Source organism: Onychomys torridus, chromosome 17 (genome assembly GCF_903995425.1).
Source record: "Onychomys torridus chromosome 17, mOncTor1.1, whole genome shotgun sequence".
Classification (NCBI taxonomy): Eukaryota; Metazoa; Chordata; class Mammalia; order Rodentia; family Cricetidae; genus Onychomys; species Onychomys torridus.
Window position 1 is genome coordinate 16,903,309 of NC_050459.1, and position 16,563 is coordinate 16,919,871.

Consider the following 16,563-nt stretch of genomic DNA (forward strand, 5'->3'; position numbering starts at 1 on the left):
AGAGATGGATCAGAGGTTAAGAGCACTGGCTGCTCTTCCTGAGATCCTGAGTTCAATTCCCAGCAACCACATGGTGGCTCACAACCATCTGTAATGAGATCTGGTGCCCTCTTCTGGCCTGTAGTCATACATGCTGTATACATAATAAATAAATAAACCTATTTTTTTAAGTGTAGAGATTGGGTGACGATTATAATCATTAGATTGTGATTAACTTGAACTCATTTGAGTTTTTTTTTTAATCCTTTAGCACACTCTCGAGTGAATTGAAGACCGTATGCTCAACTGTGTCCACCAGTGCGCTGTAAGATATAACACCTCTTTCTCTGCACATCTCTCTGTGTATGCCGATCCTTCCCGCATAACACACAGAGTTTGAGATTGGGGTGTGCACTGTCAGGAGCATGCAAGGGAACACAGCTCTTTTTGTATTCTCATGTTCTGTCAGGGTGAGCTTCTGTACACAGCATTCTCTGTGCCTTAAATTGTGGCACAAAGAAGAATGTACCAAAGAGGGAACCCTCTGGTTCTGAGTCTTCACTCTTAGTTACTAGCAGCCAAAACCCACAGAAAAATGTGAGAATGTCTGTGTGTGACGGGAGAGTGGAGTAGACCAAGAGCAGAGAAATGTCCATTTAGATGTAACCGGAGGTAACGTTGAGTAGGGAGCCAAGACGTTCTCAAACAATAAAAAAAGAAGCTACTAAACCAGTGCTGTATCCCTCACTCTTCTGAGCTCTTCCCACATGAGGCTGGTGCCACAAGCCACAGCTACCACCATTTTGAAAGGATCTTCTGCCTCAGGTTTGCAGTTGCTACCATATCTGAGGGGCAGAAGCAACTAGAACGTGTTAACTCTCCATCAATGGTGGATGCACGACTCATAAAAAAAGATATCCAAAAGACAGATGGGTACCTAAGGACTAAAGTAGCTTCCTGATTTGCAAAATGACAATGACATTCTTTGCAAAATTAAAAAGGTGAGCCTGAAATAAGTATGGAAGCACAAAAGATCCTAAGGGGCCTAAGCACAAAGAGCAGAGCTAGAGGCGTTCTACAGTACCTGGTTCCAAGACATAGGAGACAAAGCCCTAGCACATGGCCGCAATATACAGCATAATGTTGGCATAACAAAGCATATAGACCAGTGGAACAGAGTAAAAATCCAGTAACAACCTGCATGTCTATAGCTAGGTGATTCTCAACAAAGGTGCCAGAAACAAAACTTTGGAATAAGAACAGCCTCTCCAACAGATCGTTCTGGGAAAACTGGAAACCCACATGCAGAAGATTGAGACTAGATACCTATCTCTCACCCCACACAAAAATCAACTCAAAAGGTAGCAAGGACTTTAATCAAGGCCAGGAACTAAAAAATTATCAGGGTGAAACATTATAAGATATTGGTACAAGTTATGATTATCTGTATAAGACCTCCAAAGCACAAGAAACAAACATGAATTTTGACAACGATTACATAAAAATGATAAGCTTCTAGAATGCACAAGAGTGCCAGCAGGAAAAGGCACAATTGCCAAACCTAAGCCCCACATAGTTAAAGAAGAGAACTCCTTCACGCAAATATTTTTCTGATCTCCACTCAGGCTGTGGCATGTATACACACACACACACACACACACACACACACACACACACACACACACTCTTTAAGTCTTAAAGCTTCTCCCAAATAATGAAAAAACAGAGTGAAGACACAGTGTACATTCACCTGACAGATGTCAATAGTGAGAATATATAAAAGATCCAAGAAATAACACCAGTAACATCAGTTTAAAAATGGCAAAAAATCTGAAGAGATCCCTTGGCATAGACTCAGAGGAAACCAAGTCAACATATAATGAAGACATTTGCATATCTATGTGTGTTACTGCTCTATTCTCAATAGCCAAGATATCCATTGACCCTAGGTGTCTACCAAGAGATAAGTGAGTGAAGAAAACACGATACATGGACAGAGTGGAATATTGTTCAGCCCAAAAGAGTGAAATTCTTGCATTTCCAGTAAAGTGTAAGGAACTGGATACCACTGTGTTGAGGGAAATAGAGTAGATACAGAAAGACAAGTGTTGCATAATTTTTTATATAACTAACGAAAAGCAAGAGTGGATTTGAAAGCAGAATAGCATTTATAAGGGACTGATAAAGTTACTGGACAGTGGGTGAATGGAGATTAGATGGACATTCTAAATGCATTCTGTAGCTCTATATAGAGTATCAGCAATGCATGTTAGTGAAAATGGACCTCAAAATTGAATCCTAAAGCAAACCCAACTATGAAATACTATTTTACATTGAGGTTAGTTTCAATCTGAAAGAACAGTGCTTAAACCTTTGTCATTTTTGATATATTAAATGTTAATCTTTTTCATTAAATTATTAAGAGTTAACAAGTTTATGAATGTCAAATGTCCAAGACATAGGACAATGCCATAGCACATGGCCTTTGTCATTTTCAATACATTAAAATCTATATCAAACAGTAATTATAGCTAATTTGAACAAAAAATCAATTTTAGAAGATCATGTGGTATCTGACTATATGTTTTTTAAAAAACTATTTTAGCATTGCCTCATCTGATGTAACGTCAGAAATCCAGGAAGAAAACATCGACAAATGGTAATATCTAAAAATATATATTTATGTATATTATATCTCTGTGTGTACATAAATATCTATTTATATATATTTCAATTTATTGGGATACACATAAGAGAAAGATATTGAGATTTGTGGAGTTCTTTAGGAGCATCAGTGACATTATAGATTGTGATGTTATTTTTTTAATGTCTTCTTGCCATAGTAAGTACTTTTCTGTCTTAGTTGAATGTAAGGGGAAATACTTAGCAGAGTGCTTTGAACTCCTAAACTATTGGCCACCTGTAGGACACCACTAGATTGAGAGAAAAGTCCTATTTTGAGCAAGAAGGGAGGTGACAGGTAAGTGGGAAGTGGAACCCTAAGCAGAAAAGAATCAAATTAATAGACCTTAAAGCTGTCTGTCCCTCACCCTCCAGAGCCCTGGCTCTACATGATGCTGGTGCCCCAAACCCAGAGCCATTATCTCAGCACAGTCCTTCTCTCAGACCTTTAGTTATTTTAATACTATCCAAGGGCAAGAAAACTGTCCATGGTGCATGAAAAGTGCAGAGCGGTGGAAGAATTTGCAGATCATGACATTAGAAACATTTTTGACTAACTTACACTTTCAAGCTGGATTTTGAAATAAATGTAACCTCTAAAATGGTAGTGCAGATTGGTTTAGATGTAGTAATGAAAAACTGCATTTTAATCCTGATTCATTGGGCTGTTTTACAAGACTACAGCCATCTTTACAGTATACAAGGGTTAATTTAGGTAAAATGATGTCTCAGTTTCCAGACAACCAATAGGCATGTAAGTTCTAAATGTTTGACATCTTTATAAACTGTAGGGCAACTGTGCATATTTCAACCCAAAATAGTCTTTGAATTCGCTCAGCTCTTAGATGAGTATTTTAAATCTTTAGTGCTGACTTGAATACAATGACATCAGTAGTCTTGGCTTTGCTAAAAGATTGATATGTTTCATGTTGCAATGATGGTGTCATTAAAGACTGCTGATATATATATTTGTCTTTGGTCAGAGAGAAAGTGAGACACAGACCAAGAGAGAAGAGAGAAATTTTTAAAATTATGTTTTGGAATTGTCCATGGACAAATAGTTATCTGAACAATGATTCTAAAAATTTTTCCAAAACTCTAAGGATTCAAGGGGTTCTAGCTCAAATAACTTTTTCATATTACTGTTAAATGTAGCAATCTCTAATGATGTATCTTTGCATTTGTTGGTGCTAAAGCAAATTAGACCAGGTCTCCAAGTTCTGTGATGGTGATGAAGGTATTGATATTCACAAGTCATATTGGTAAGTGAGTTTGATATTTGAAGAAAGGGGAAGAGCCATTGACGGATCTCTTGTCTGTGGCAAAAATAATAATAGAAGAATAACCACTTGAATTTATAGTCAAACCAATTGAATTTATAGACAAGTACGATGCTTGGGAAAATATTTTTGTGTACTTACAAACAATTTTCCTAGTTTAAATATTGATAATGTTGTTCCTTGGTAGTGACTTTATTACAACATTTCTTTAAAGAGAATGGTAGCATTCTATTCATTATTTAACATTGGTCTTTTCTCATTTTTCCTGGGTATCTTCTGATTCCCAGTTTATAGATTTTTGTCCATGAGAAATGATAGTGAAAAGGAACAAATTTTGGTATTAAAAGACCTCTTCACACTCACTAAGATTTTATAAATGTTTTAATTTATTTCTGAATAATATTACTTGGGGTACTTCCTATTGCACAAATCTAATAGCATTTATATGTGTTCTCTATAACAAAACACTGTGTTCTTAAATCACTTGTATCTGAATGATAGATATATTGAGAATTGTCCTATTGGATAATCATTTATCGGCTTTTATTAGTGCAGCAGATGGTATAAGTACCACCAGAAATGATATTAGTTGGTCACTGTTGTAATTGTTGCTGTTCGGATGTTACAGGGAAAACAAAGGGCTAACTAATGAATACAAATAAGTCTTCCAAGTACCTAGAATTTCCACTTTAAATAACTTCTAAAAAATCATGGCCCACCATTCCAAAGAGGTCACACTAACACATTATCAAACTCTGCATGTTAGGTAAACATTTTCTATGATGGACTTGTCAGGGCTCTGGTAAAATCCAGGCAAAATGACCAGGCCAGCATTTCCTTTTTACTCTATTCCAAGAAAGTGAGCTTGGTTGAAGTATAAAAGCTTCATATTGGCCGGGGGTGGTGGTGGTGCACGCCTTTAATCCCAGCACTCGGGAGGCAGAGCCAGGTGGATCTGGTGAGTTCAAGGACAGCCTGGTCTACAAAACGAGATCCAAGACAGGCACCAAAACTACACAGAGAAACCCTGTCTGGAAAAACAAAACAGGCAAACAAACAAACAAACAAACAAAAAAACGCTTCCTATCACCTGCGTCCTGCTGTTCTCCCCTCGATTCTTCCTCCACCTATGGTTCCTTTACATTTCCTGGTTTCTGTGTTTACTTTTTGTTGCATACCTGCTTCTGAAGGTTTGGAGAAAGGAACTGCAGGGGAGAGAGAACATGTAGCATTTGTCTTTCTGAGTCTGGGTTCCTTCTTTCTAGTTCCCTCTACCTGCAAAGCTCATGATTGCATTTTTCTCAGCTAAATAGTATTCCATTGTGTAAATGTATCTCATTTTCATTATGCACTCATCTGCTAAAGGACATTTAGGTTGTCTCCATTCCCTAGCTGTTGTGAACAAGACAACAATGAACATGGTAAACAAGTGTCTGTGGAGTGGGATGGTGAGTCCTTTGGGCGTATGCCCAGGAGTGGTATAGCTGGGTCATGCGACAGATTTTTAGAGATATTTTTGAGGCTTTTCCATACTGATTTCCAGGATGACCGCACAAGCCTGCATTCCTCCCAACAGTGGAGGAGGGTCTTCTTTTTCTACACCCTTCTCAGCATTTACTATCAGCCATGTCGTGATTATAGCTCTTCTGAGTGCAAGGATGACACCTTCAAGTTGTTTGATTTTTGCATTTCCCTGTTTGCTAAGGATGAGAAACACTCTTTGAATATTTTAAGCCATTTTTATTTCCTTTATTGAGAACTCTGTTCAGATTCCTAGACTATTTTTAATTATATAATTTATTTTTTAATTGGATCATTTATGCTTCCTTGACTTCTTATTTTTTGAGTTCTTTGTATCTTCTAAATATTGATTATCAGATGTAGACCTGGCAAAGATTGTCTCACATTCTGTAGGCTTTCTCTTCACTCAGTTGATTATTTCCTTAGCTGCACAGAAGGGTTTTCTTTTTACAAGGTGTCCCACTTGTCAGTTCTGGCCTTAATTCCTTAGCAAATGGAGTCCTGTCCAGAAATGTCTTTCCTGCACCTGGATCTTGTAGGGAAAGTCCATGTTTTCTTCTAGAAGTTTTGGTGTTTTCAGGTTTCAAATTGAGGTATTTGTTCCACTTGCATCTAATTTGGGGGTAGGGTAATAGATACAGGTCTAAATTTAGTCTTCTGCATGTGAACGTCCAGGTTTCCCAGCACCATTGGTTAAAAATATTGTTTTTATTCCTGTGTGTGTTTTTGCCTCTTTGTAAGGTATGAAAAAGCTGTAATTGCACACACTTGAGCCTTTGATTTTGTTCCACTAATATAAATGTTTGTTTTTGTGATGTGCCATATTGGTTTTATTATTGCTTTATTATAATATATCTTGAGGTCTGAAATGTCAATCCCTCCATCATCATCATCATCATCATCATCATCATCATCATCATTATTATTTGCTTAGGACTGCTTTGGCTGTTCAGGTCCTTTTCTGGTTCCATATAATCTTTTCTATTTCTGTGAAGAATGAGATGAGGATTTTGATTGAGATTGAATTGAATCTGTAAATTGTTTTTGGTAGGGTCAGTGTTATGAATCCATGAACATGGGATGTGTTTCCATTTTCTGGTGTCTTTCGAAATCGCTTTCTTCAGAGATTTGAAAATGTAGAGGTCGTTGACCTCCTTGGTTAGGTTTATTCCAAGATATTTTATTGTCTTTGATGCTGTTGTAAATCAGGGTCTGTCCATGATCTCTTTCTCTGTATGTGTGTTGTGGTGTATAGAAAAGCTGTTGCTTTTTTGTGAGCTGACTGTGGACCATCCACTTGCTGAAACTGTTCATTATTTCTAACAGTTTTCTGGTGGAATTTTGGCGTCTCTGTACAATATCATTTCATTTGCAAATAAGGAGAAGTTGACTTCTTGTTTGTAGACCTGTAACTTCCTTTTCCTGCCTTATTGTTGTGGCTAGCACTTCCAGCACTGTATTGTGGGGATAATTGCAGCCCTGTGTCATCCTGATTTTAATGAAATTGCTTTTGGTTCTTCTTCATTTAGGACAATGTGGCTGTGTGTTTGTCATTATATATATCATCTCTAGTTCTACTTCTCTAGGGTTTTTACTATGAAGCATGTTGGATTTTTCCAAAGGCTGCTTTTACATCTCTTGAAATAATCATGTGATTTTCTCATTACCTGTATGATTTACTATCTTTATTGACTTATGTATGTTGAACCAACACTGAATTTCCAGGATTAAGCCAACGTTATTAAGATGGAGAATGATTTTTTGTAAATAATGTGTTTCTATTCAGTGTGCTAGTATTTTACTGAGGATTTTTGTATCTATGTTTATATGGAATATCTGTCTGTAGATTTGTTGTATCTTTACCTGGCTAGGGTATTAGAAAAATATTGGCTTTACAGAACTAATTTAAGAGTTTATATCTTTAAAAATATATAGTTTATATCTTTAAAAAGAAATATAATTTTGTTGCTAGGACACTGGGGTATCTCCAAGCTTGATGACTTGCCCGAGATCCTAATTTGCTAATAGAAGAGCTGACATCAGAACACTTTTTTAAAAAAACCACCCTTTTCCATCTCCATACCATGATGCTTTCTTTGCTTGGTCCCAAGCATAATGGTCCCTCCAATTTGGAGTTAGAGGTTTACATGCAACAATATGTTACTAAGTATCCAAAGCATGGTGTAGTCACATATATTCTAGATAAGAACACAGAAAAGCAAAAGCGTGAACATTTCAATTACTAGAACAGAAATTTGGTGTATGTCTTATGAGGACTTTTCTTTAAAATTCATACTTATGAGGGGATTTTGTTTGGCTAAGTCACATGTGATTGACTTAATTTCACTAACTCTTACAGCACCACAGTCACGAAGATGGTGCATTACCTGGTGTCATCAGTCACCTTCAGGTATGTGAGGGTCTTGAAGTGGAAGTAACGAAATGTTTATGACATTTAATTTTTAAAGTTTAATGAGAAAGGACCCGAAAAAGGCAAGAGAGAACAAAATGAAAGTACGTCCATTATCACTATGTTGCTAATTAGTTCATGTAGCCACATTTAATGTGATCTAATCTATCTTAGAGGTTTAGTTAAGACTGAACAGTAAGATGCACACAGAAATCACCTTGGCTCAAATCTAAATAGTGGCATATTGGTATTTTTCTACCCATAAATGTAAAAATAAGAAAGCATACATTTTCAAATTCTGTAATTATGGACTAAATGTTCTAGTAAATGCTTTATACACCCCAAATTACTCAATTCCAGAAATATTTTACTATTTAATTAGATTTCTTTTCTACATGATTATTAAAATTTGTACAGTGTAATTGCTTCCTTTAAAATCATTATTGTATGTGTATGGTGTTGTACCTATTTGTGCAGGTGTGTGTGTGTGTATATATGTGTCCACAACTCAACATTGGGTATCTTCTTCAATGTTTTGTTATCTTATTGTTTTTTAAAATAGGATCTCTCATTATACAAGGTGCTCACTTAGGCCAGGCTGACTGGCTGGTGAGTTCCTGAGATTCTTATGTATCCACCTCCCTGGGGCTGGGATTGCAGGTGCTGCAATGTCCTGTACCCTGCCATTGTATAGGTGCTGGGGATGAAACTTGAATCTTCATGTGTGAGTGGCAGGTGTTTTACTACTGAACTATCTTGCTAACTCCAAAGTTAATAATATTTATTTTTATTTTTTGTTTTTTTGAGACAGGGTTTCTTTGTGTAGTGTGGTGATATTGTGTTCCCCAAAATATTGTGCACCCCAATAAACTTACCTGGGGTCAGAGAACAGAACAGCCACTAGACATAGAGGCCAGAAAATGGTGGCACACACGCCTTTAATCCTAGCATTCCAGAGGCAGAGATCCATCCGTCTGGATCTCTGTGAGTTCAAAGCCACACTGGAAACAGCTAGGCACGGTAACAAGAGCCTTTAATCCCAGGAAGTGATGGCAGGAAGCAGAAAGGTATTTAAGATGAGAAAACAAGGAATTAGAGCTGGTTAAGCTTTTAGGCTGTTAGCAGCAGTTCAGCTGAGATTTATTTGGATAAGGACACAGAGGCTTCCAGTCTGAGGAAACAGGATCAGCTGAGGAACTGGCAAGGTGAGGTAGCTGTGGCTTGTTCTGCTTCTCTGATCTTCCAGCATTTCCCCCCACTACCTGGCTCCAGGTTTGTTTTTATTAATAAGAACTTTTAAGATTCATGCTATAATGTAGTTTTTGGTGTCTGTCCTGGATCTCGCTCTGTAGACCAGGCTGGCCTCAAACTCACAGAGAGTCTCCTGGCTCTGCCTCCCCAGTGCTGGGATTAAAGGCATGTGCCACCACCACCTCGAAAGTTAGTAATTTTATATATATATATATATATAGTGTGTGTGTGTGTGTGTGTGTATACATATGTAACACACACACACACACACACACACACACACACACACACACACACACTCACACCTTGGAGCTGAGGACTGAACCCAGGTCCTTGTGCTTGCTAGGCAAGCGCTCTCTACCCCTGAGCTAAATCCCTAACCCCAGTAATATTTTAATTGAATCAGTAGTTGTTTAAAAACACACTTTAAAGTTGAGTTGGTTCATCTTTGTAATTTAGGAAAACAATCAATTTATAAGGAGTTTTTTTTTTTTTTGAGACTGTGCAAGAAAAGGCTTAGGGAATCTTTAAGAGTTCAATTAACATTTAATTAATAAATATCCAAGCAATATTTATGAATTCTTTTTCACGTATCCATCCTGTGTGCAGGATCCATGTGTGAGCCTATGACTATATAATCATGTGTTTACTGGTTAAAGTGTTTTTAAAAGGAACATGTTTCTCATGCTTCCACTTCTTTTTGTTGCTAAAGTCTTAAACTTACTTGGATTAATGTGACTTCATTTATTGTGAGGAATTTGTTTTTTAAAAAACCTTATGAATTCTGAGTATTTAAAGCATTCACACCAAGAAGCTTGTGACTTTAATTTAGATTTGCGGTTCTAGCTTGGCATGCTAAAGTGGCATCCCTGCTGTAGGAAGTGTGGAGGGATTGGTGCAGATCTGATCTACTAACTACTGCTTTTATTGGGTGAAAATGTGAACATTTTCTTAGGGTTCCGAAGCAGGATTGTTCTTTCTGCCACAGGACGGTTCAGCTCTAAATGAGGACTTTTGGGGGCATCTGAGAGTTGACTCTAATGTTGTGACTATGGAGGCAATACCCCTGCTCTCTTTGTTTATTCCTTTTAGAATATTTGGAATTATGCTGATCTTTCTGGACATATTTCTTATGGCTATAGATCTACATCTCTATGACAGCAATTTTCATATTCCTTTGGGATATCGCTCACTTTCTTTTGCTATTGCTTTGTTCTTCCTCGTGGATGTTCTCCTTCGAGTGTACGTAGAAGGGTAAGTGTGATTCTGCTTCTTTGTTTTTTCTTTTTAAAGCATAAAGCCATTTTTACAGTGATATGAAAAGTATCCCGTAAGAATTGTCAGGTCAGCTCAACCAAATGGGTCCTTCTTCATCACATGATTCTCCTTATAGGTACATTCCACAGAAAAGCAGTAATAGAAAACCAGTTTTGTGTAGAGCAGTTTTATCAGTGCTGCTATTGTGTCTGTATTCGACAACAATGTATTGTAGATGATTTTCTCAATTGCTAAAGTTTAAAAGGGTGTCAAGGACAAGCCAGGCAACCATTGTGTCTCTGTGCACATGAATAAAAGGAACATGAATGTGATTATCTTAGCTAGAGTTTTTGTTGCTGTGAAGAAACACCATCACCATGGATGGCAAAGATTATAAAGAAAACATTTAATTGGGATGGCTTGCTTACAGTTTCATATCATCCTGGTGGGGAGCATGGCAGCATGCAGGCAGATGTGGTGCTGGAGGAGTAGCACTCCCTATGAGATTATGGAAGTCAATTACATTCAAACTAGCACAATTCACTCCCTGCCCCCCCATAAGCTTATAACAATATCATAATGCAAAATTCATTTAGTCTGACTTCAAAGTTCCCATAGTCTATCACAGTCTCAACAATGTTCAAAAGTCCAAAGTTGAAAGCCTCTTCTGAGATTCACACAATCTCTTACCTGTAATCCCCTGTAAAATTAATATTTAAAAAAGTCACATACTTCCAACATATAATGGCAAAAGATGTACATTACCATTCCAAAATGTAAGGAAGGTAGCATAGTGAGGAAATACTGGACCAAAGCAAGACCAAAAAACCTAGCTGGGCAAACTCCAAACTCTGCATGTCTGATGTCGAAATGCTCTTTAGATCCCCAACTCTGTTCAGCTTTGCTGACTGCCACACACTTCTTTCTCTTGGGCTGCTTCCAATCCCTGTTAGCAGCTCTCCTTGGCAGGTATCTCGCAACTCAAGCATCTCCAACATCTTGGGGTCTCCAGGGCAATCCAGGCTTCAACTTTACAGCTTCACAAAATGGCCTCTTTAGGCCTCCATTCAGCAACACCTCTGATAACTTGTCTGGCCTCAGCAGGTTTTCTTTAGGTGTAAGAGGTATTTTATTTTTTATGCCCCTTTTTTTGACCTAAGGACAGTTGTCCACTGCTCTGTTTCTCAGTCTGAAAAGTGCTCTCTCAACATTTTCTTCAGTGGTGTAGCCATTGGTAAGGTGCCCATGCATCTGTAAATAGTTCCTCACCAATAATCCTCTAAGAGACCTTAGTGGAACTCAGACCACAAAACAGGCACATAAATTAGAGCCATCTGAAAGGATGGAACTTCAATTTAAAAAATGGCTCCATGAGATCCAGCTGTAGGGCATTTTCTTAATTAGTGATCAATAAGGGAGGGCCCAGTCCAGGGTGGGTGGTGCCATCTCTGGGCTGGTGGTCCTGGGTTCTATAAGAGGGCATGCTGAGCAAGCCATGAGGAGTAAGCTGGTAAGTAAGCAGCTGCCCTCCATGGTCTTTGCATCAGTTCCTGCCTCCAGCTTCCTGCCCTGCTTGAGTTCTTGTCCTGACTTACTTTTGGAGATGATTATCAGAGTGGAAGTGTAAACCTAACAAACCCTTTCCTCTCCAACTTACTTTTTGGTCATGGTATTTCATTGCAGCAATAGAAACCCTGACTAAGACAATTGGAAAACATCAATCTAAAAATCGATGCTATCTCAAAATCAGAAGAAACTTTCTCTAGTGATCATGTCTGAAGAAAAGAAGTATATTTTCGCCCCAGGCAGACCATATTAATTCTCTTCTTTTTATAGTTTCACAATCCCAGTTTCTCTAAATTCTATATTCAGCTTCATCTGCTACCCAGCAGTGCGCAGTGTCCTCCTTCCTTACCTACAAAGGAGAAGGCAGTGCTTGCCTCTTGCCAATGGTTTGCTTCTGTCTCTTATCAACTGTGAATTTCTAGCTTGACACTTTAGATAGATGATAGATAGATAGATAGATAGATAGATAGATAGATAGATACATACATACATACATACATACAAATATATATACATAGATTCATGCATAAATGTAAATTTGCCACATGAAAACTTTATATTGATGTCGTATTTTCCCCTTAGTCTAGTAGTCTTGACAATGCATTTTAAACACATTAAGACAGGATTCTTTTTATTTCAGTGAACTAGTGAGTTTATTGAGGTTACTTACAGAAGCATGAACAGCTTGAGTACATTTACCCTATCATAGGTGATAATTCTCAAAAGTTGCAAGGCTAGGTCTCAACTTCAGCCAGCCTTCATACCCCACAAATTACAAATGCTTGGGACAGAATTATATGCAGGTGACAGGGTGGGGCCCAGGAGCCAGTAAGTGGTTAGAATCTCAGGTGAGTGTAGGATAACCCACCTGCTTCTTTCTGAGACCACCAATAGGGATGAAGATAGAATTCTCCATGATGATGAGTCGGTTAACTTGTGCTCTGAAACTGTCTCATCTCCCTGCTCCAGGAGACAGAATTATTTTTCTGATTTACTGAACACCCTAGATGCCGTCGTGATTGGTGTGACCCTGCTCATTGCCCTCACTTATATACTTTATGACAAGAAGTTTCTGAAAGATATCCCAAGGTATGAAACATGACTTAACTCTCAAACTCCTCTTTTGTTTCTTTTGTTCTTCCGGGTTGTTTCTTGTGTTTTGTTGTGTTTTCTCTGGTTCTATTTAGTATTTTGACTGAACTCTCTTGACTGTGATGAGTGGTTTAAAAGTGAAATGTTTATATAAATTCCCATGTACTTTGAAACTAAAATAAGTTGGCATTAGGGGCCCATTGAGTATATACATACTAAGAATCTTTAGCTTAATAAGGAAACACTGAAAGGGGATAAGAAACTGAACTTAACTCCTCTTATATCAACTTTATCTTTAGAACATTATGAAATTATCCAAAAATTCCCATTTGTGCTTCAATCACAAATGCCTTAGATACAAAGTTCTGTAGTCCTGGGATTTCCCTATAACCAAGAGAGTGTTAAGCATGTATATAATTTGAGTGACTCTAACTAATAACTCTAAAGAGTAATAAACATAGCAAGAAACCAGTAGGTAATGTGGGCAGCCACAGAGAGGAGGTTTTGTAGTATAGTTGTAGAAATGTTAGGATCTAATAGAAGAGTTCTCTCTTTGCCCTTCCCTCTCCCCCCACTTCCCTCTCCTTTTTCCCTTTCTCCCCCACTTTACCCTCCTTTTTACTGTGGCAATGGAGAAAAGAAAGATATGTGTATCTGAAGATTGGGGGGATAGTATTATTCATTTGTCAAATAATTGGTTTCTTTCTGTAACCCAACTTCCCAGGACTTCAATCTAGGATTCAACTAAATGTGTTCGAAACAACCTGAGCAACCTCTCAATTGCTACCTTAGAGCCACTGAATTAGGGGCTCTGGGACCTGTTACCCCATGCTTTATCTTTAAAAAGACTTAGTATTTTATGTGTGTGTGTGTGTGTGTGTGTGTGTGTGTGTGTGTGTGTGTGTGTGTGTGTGTGTGTGTGTGTTTTGCCTGCATGTGTGTATATGCATGCACTGTATGTGAGCAGTGCCTGCAGAAACCAGAGAAGGGCAATGAATTCTCTGGAACTGGCATTGCAGGTGGCTGTGAGCTGTCAGGTGGGTGCTGGGAACCAGACCCAGGTCCTCTTCGAGAGCTACAAGTGCTCTTAACTGCTGAGGCAGCCCCTCCCTCCATACCCTACGTGTTAAAGAACTTTAAAGAGCTCTTTCAGATGGCTTCCAATTAAGCCCCAGTGTCTGGGAACAGTAGTTCTCTACCTTGCTGTTTATAATGAGAGAAGAAACACCAGCAAATGTACTTGTTTAGTATGTCAGTCTGTTTTCTGATGTGTCTCCACCAGTGGTAGCAATGATTCCCTGTTCACACTGGCAATGTTTTGATGAACACATATGCGTGCGCGCGCACACACACGGAAAGAAAAGAAAAGAAAAACTCTGATGTTAAACCACAAATTCTGAGTCTGTCTTTCCCAAACTTAGCATCGTTGACATTTTAGGCCAGATAATTCTGGGAAATGATGTCATTCATGGGGAAGGGTTTATCAGTACTCCTAGTCTGTATCCACTTGATATAGTAGCAATACACCCACCTAATAGTATGACAATCAAAAGTGTCTCTAGACATTGACAATTATCTTCCGCATAGGGGTAAAACAAACACTGTCCTGGCCAAGAACCACTGTTCCAAACTGAACACAGAAGTAGAAGCATCACTCAATGTAGAGCAAGTTGCCAAGCCCTCACAGGGTCTTGGACTGGACCCACAGCACCACCCACAATAAACAAATAATTATAAAAGTGTTCAACTTAATCCATAGTAACCAAATATTCTGGGGGTTTTTTCCTAGCAAAAAAAAAAGGGGGGCGGTATTTAACTTTTTATCTATACATTTACTTAGATTGGCAGTTTTATTTCGACCTCTGCGACTTCTTATTCTGATAAGAATTTTGCAGCTGGCGCATCAGAAAAGACACCTTGAAAAGCTGACTAGGCAGCTGGTGAGTGGCAGCACACATTTGGTTTTCTGTTTTGGGAAATGCTTTTGAGGCTGTAGATCTTTATATTATGTTCTTTTCCCTGCTGACTCATGTTTTACGACGTTATGACTCCCCAATCCAGGTTTCCAAAAACAAAAGACGGTTCAAGAAGGACGGGTTCGACCTGGACCTCACTTACGTCACTGGTTAGTGAAACTTAGCTGACGCTACTGTTTATAGAGATTCCCCATTTTGCATGTGAGTGAGAGAGGCTAAGCTCTCTTTCATTTCTGCCATGCTATTTCAAGCATTCTTTATGTAGTAGTGCTCATGTCATCGTGGCAGTGTGACCTTGGCAGTGGAAGTATCTACTTAAGCCACCTCAAACCAGAACCACTTTACTGTAGTACAGGAGGTGGGAAAGATTATTGGCTGAAATATTTTTTATCCAGATTTCATTTATCCAGCTCTCGTAGCTAACTGTGGTCTCTCAAGGATCCTGAGAGACTTTTCAAGCTTCTTATAACTCCACCAACTGAGGTTTCTACTCTGTTGGTCTCAGATTTCCTGACTCATGTGAGCTGGACAGAAATCTGAGGCCCATGGATGAACCAGTTGAGTCTTAAGATCACTGTTTAATGATTATTATTGTATTGGATAATTTAATGTATTATATCATTTGATTACTCTGAGAATGTGTTATTTTTTTTCTATCCTGAACGTTATTTTTTGTAAGAAAAAAAAAAGTTTTGTTCTTTGTAGATGAAATTTTGCATGTTGTATCATCTCTATTATGATATTCATCATAGCCATCCCTTTGACTTCCAGATCGTATTATTGCCATGTCCTTTCCATCATCTGGAGGACAGTCCTTCTACAGAAATCCAATTGACGTAAGGAAGGCTATTCCCATAGCAAGTGCTCACTGCTCAGTGTGTTTTCTGGGATCAAAATTGTCCACCCACACAAGTTATCTCCATTCAAACTCCTTCCAAAATGCATATTCATATATTGTGTTCCTGAATTATAGTGAGGAATATGGCTTTGGACATCCTTGGATGGCTAAATCAATATCAAGTATGCAATGTTACTATCTTAGTGTTTAAATTGCTGGGATAAAACACTGTGAACTTGAAGGGAAAAGGATTGATCCATCATCCAGGTAAGTCAGGGCAGGAACTCAAGGCAGGAACCTGGAGGCAGGAACTGATGCAGAGGCCATGAAGGAGTGCTGCTTACTGACTTGCTCTCCAAGGTTTGCTCAGCTTGCTTTTTTAAATACCCCAGAATCGCCTTCACAGAGATGGCACTACCCACAATAGGCTGATTGATCCCTCCTATGTCAATCACTAAGTAAGAAAATGCAACACATGCTTACCCACAGGCCAGTCTGGTTGGGACATTTTCTTAGTGAGATTTCTTCTTCCCAAATGAATCTAATCTAGCTTGTGTCAAGCTGACATAAAACTAGCCAGCACAGCTAACTTCTCTTCTCTGAAATGCCAACTGAAACTTATCGCTTAAAAAGTTACCTTATATATGTGTATATTAATGTAGTCTGTAGTAACTGACTCACCTCAATAAAAGTTTATACACCCATATATGC

At 38.4% G+C, this 16,563-nt stretch overlaps 1 protein-coding gene across 1 annotated transcript in view; it reads left to right on the forward strand.

The window, feature by feature from the left end:
* The first annotated feature begins 948 nt into the window (after positions 1–948).
* LOC118569176 (phosphatidylinositol 3,4,5-trisphosphate 3-phosphatase TPTE2-like) overlaps positions 949–16,563 on the forward strand; it is a 61,612-nt gene continuing 45,997 nt past the window's right edge. The window contains 9 exon segments of the mRNA XM_036166902.1: positions 949–980; positions 2,585–2,638; positions 3,858–3,931; positions 7,830–7,872; positions 10,216–10,377; positions 12,916–13,035; positions 14,879–14,978; positions 15,100–15,163; positions 15,786–15,850. Coding sequence (XP_036022795.1) covers positions 949–980; positions 2,585–2,638; positions 3,858–3,931; positions 7,830–7,872; positions 10,216–10,377; positions 12,916–13,035; positions 14,879–14,978; positions 15,100–15,163; positions 15,786–15,850 — 714 coding nt within the window.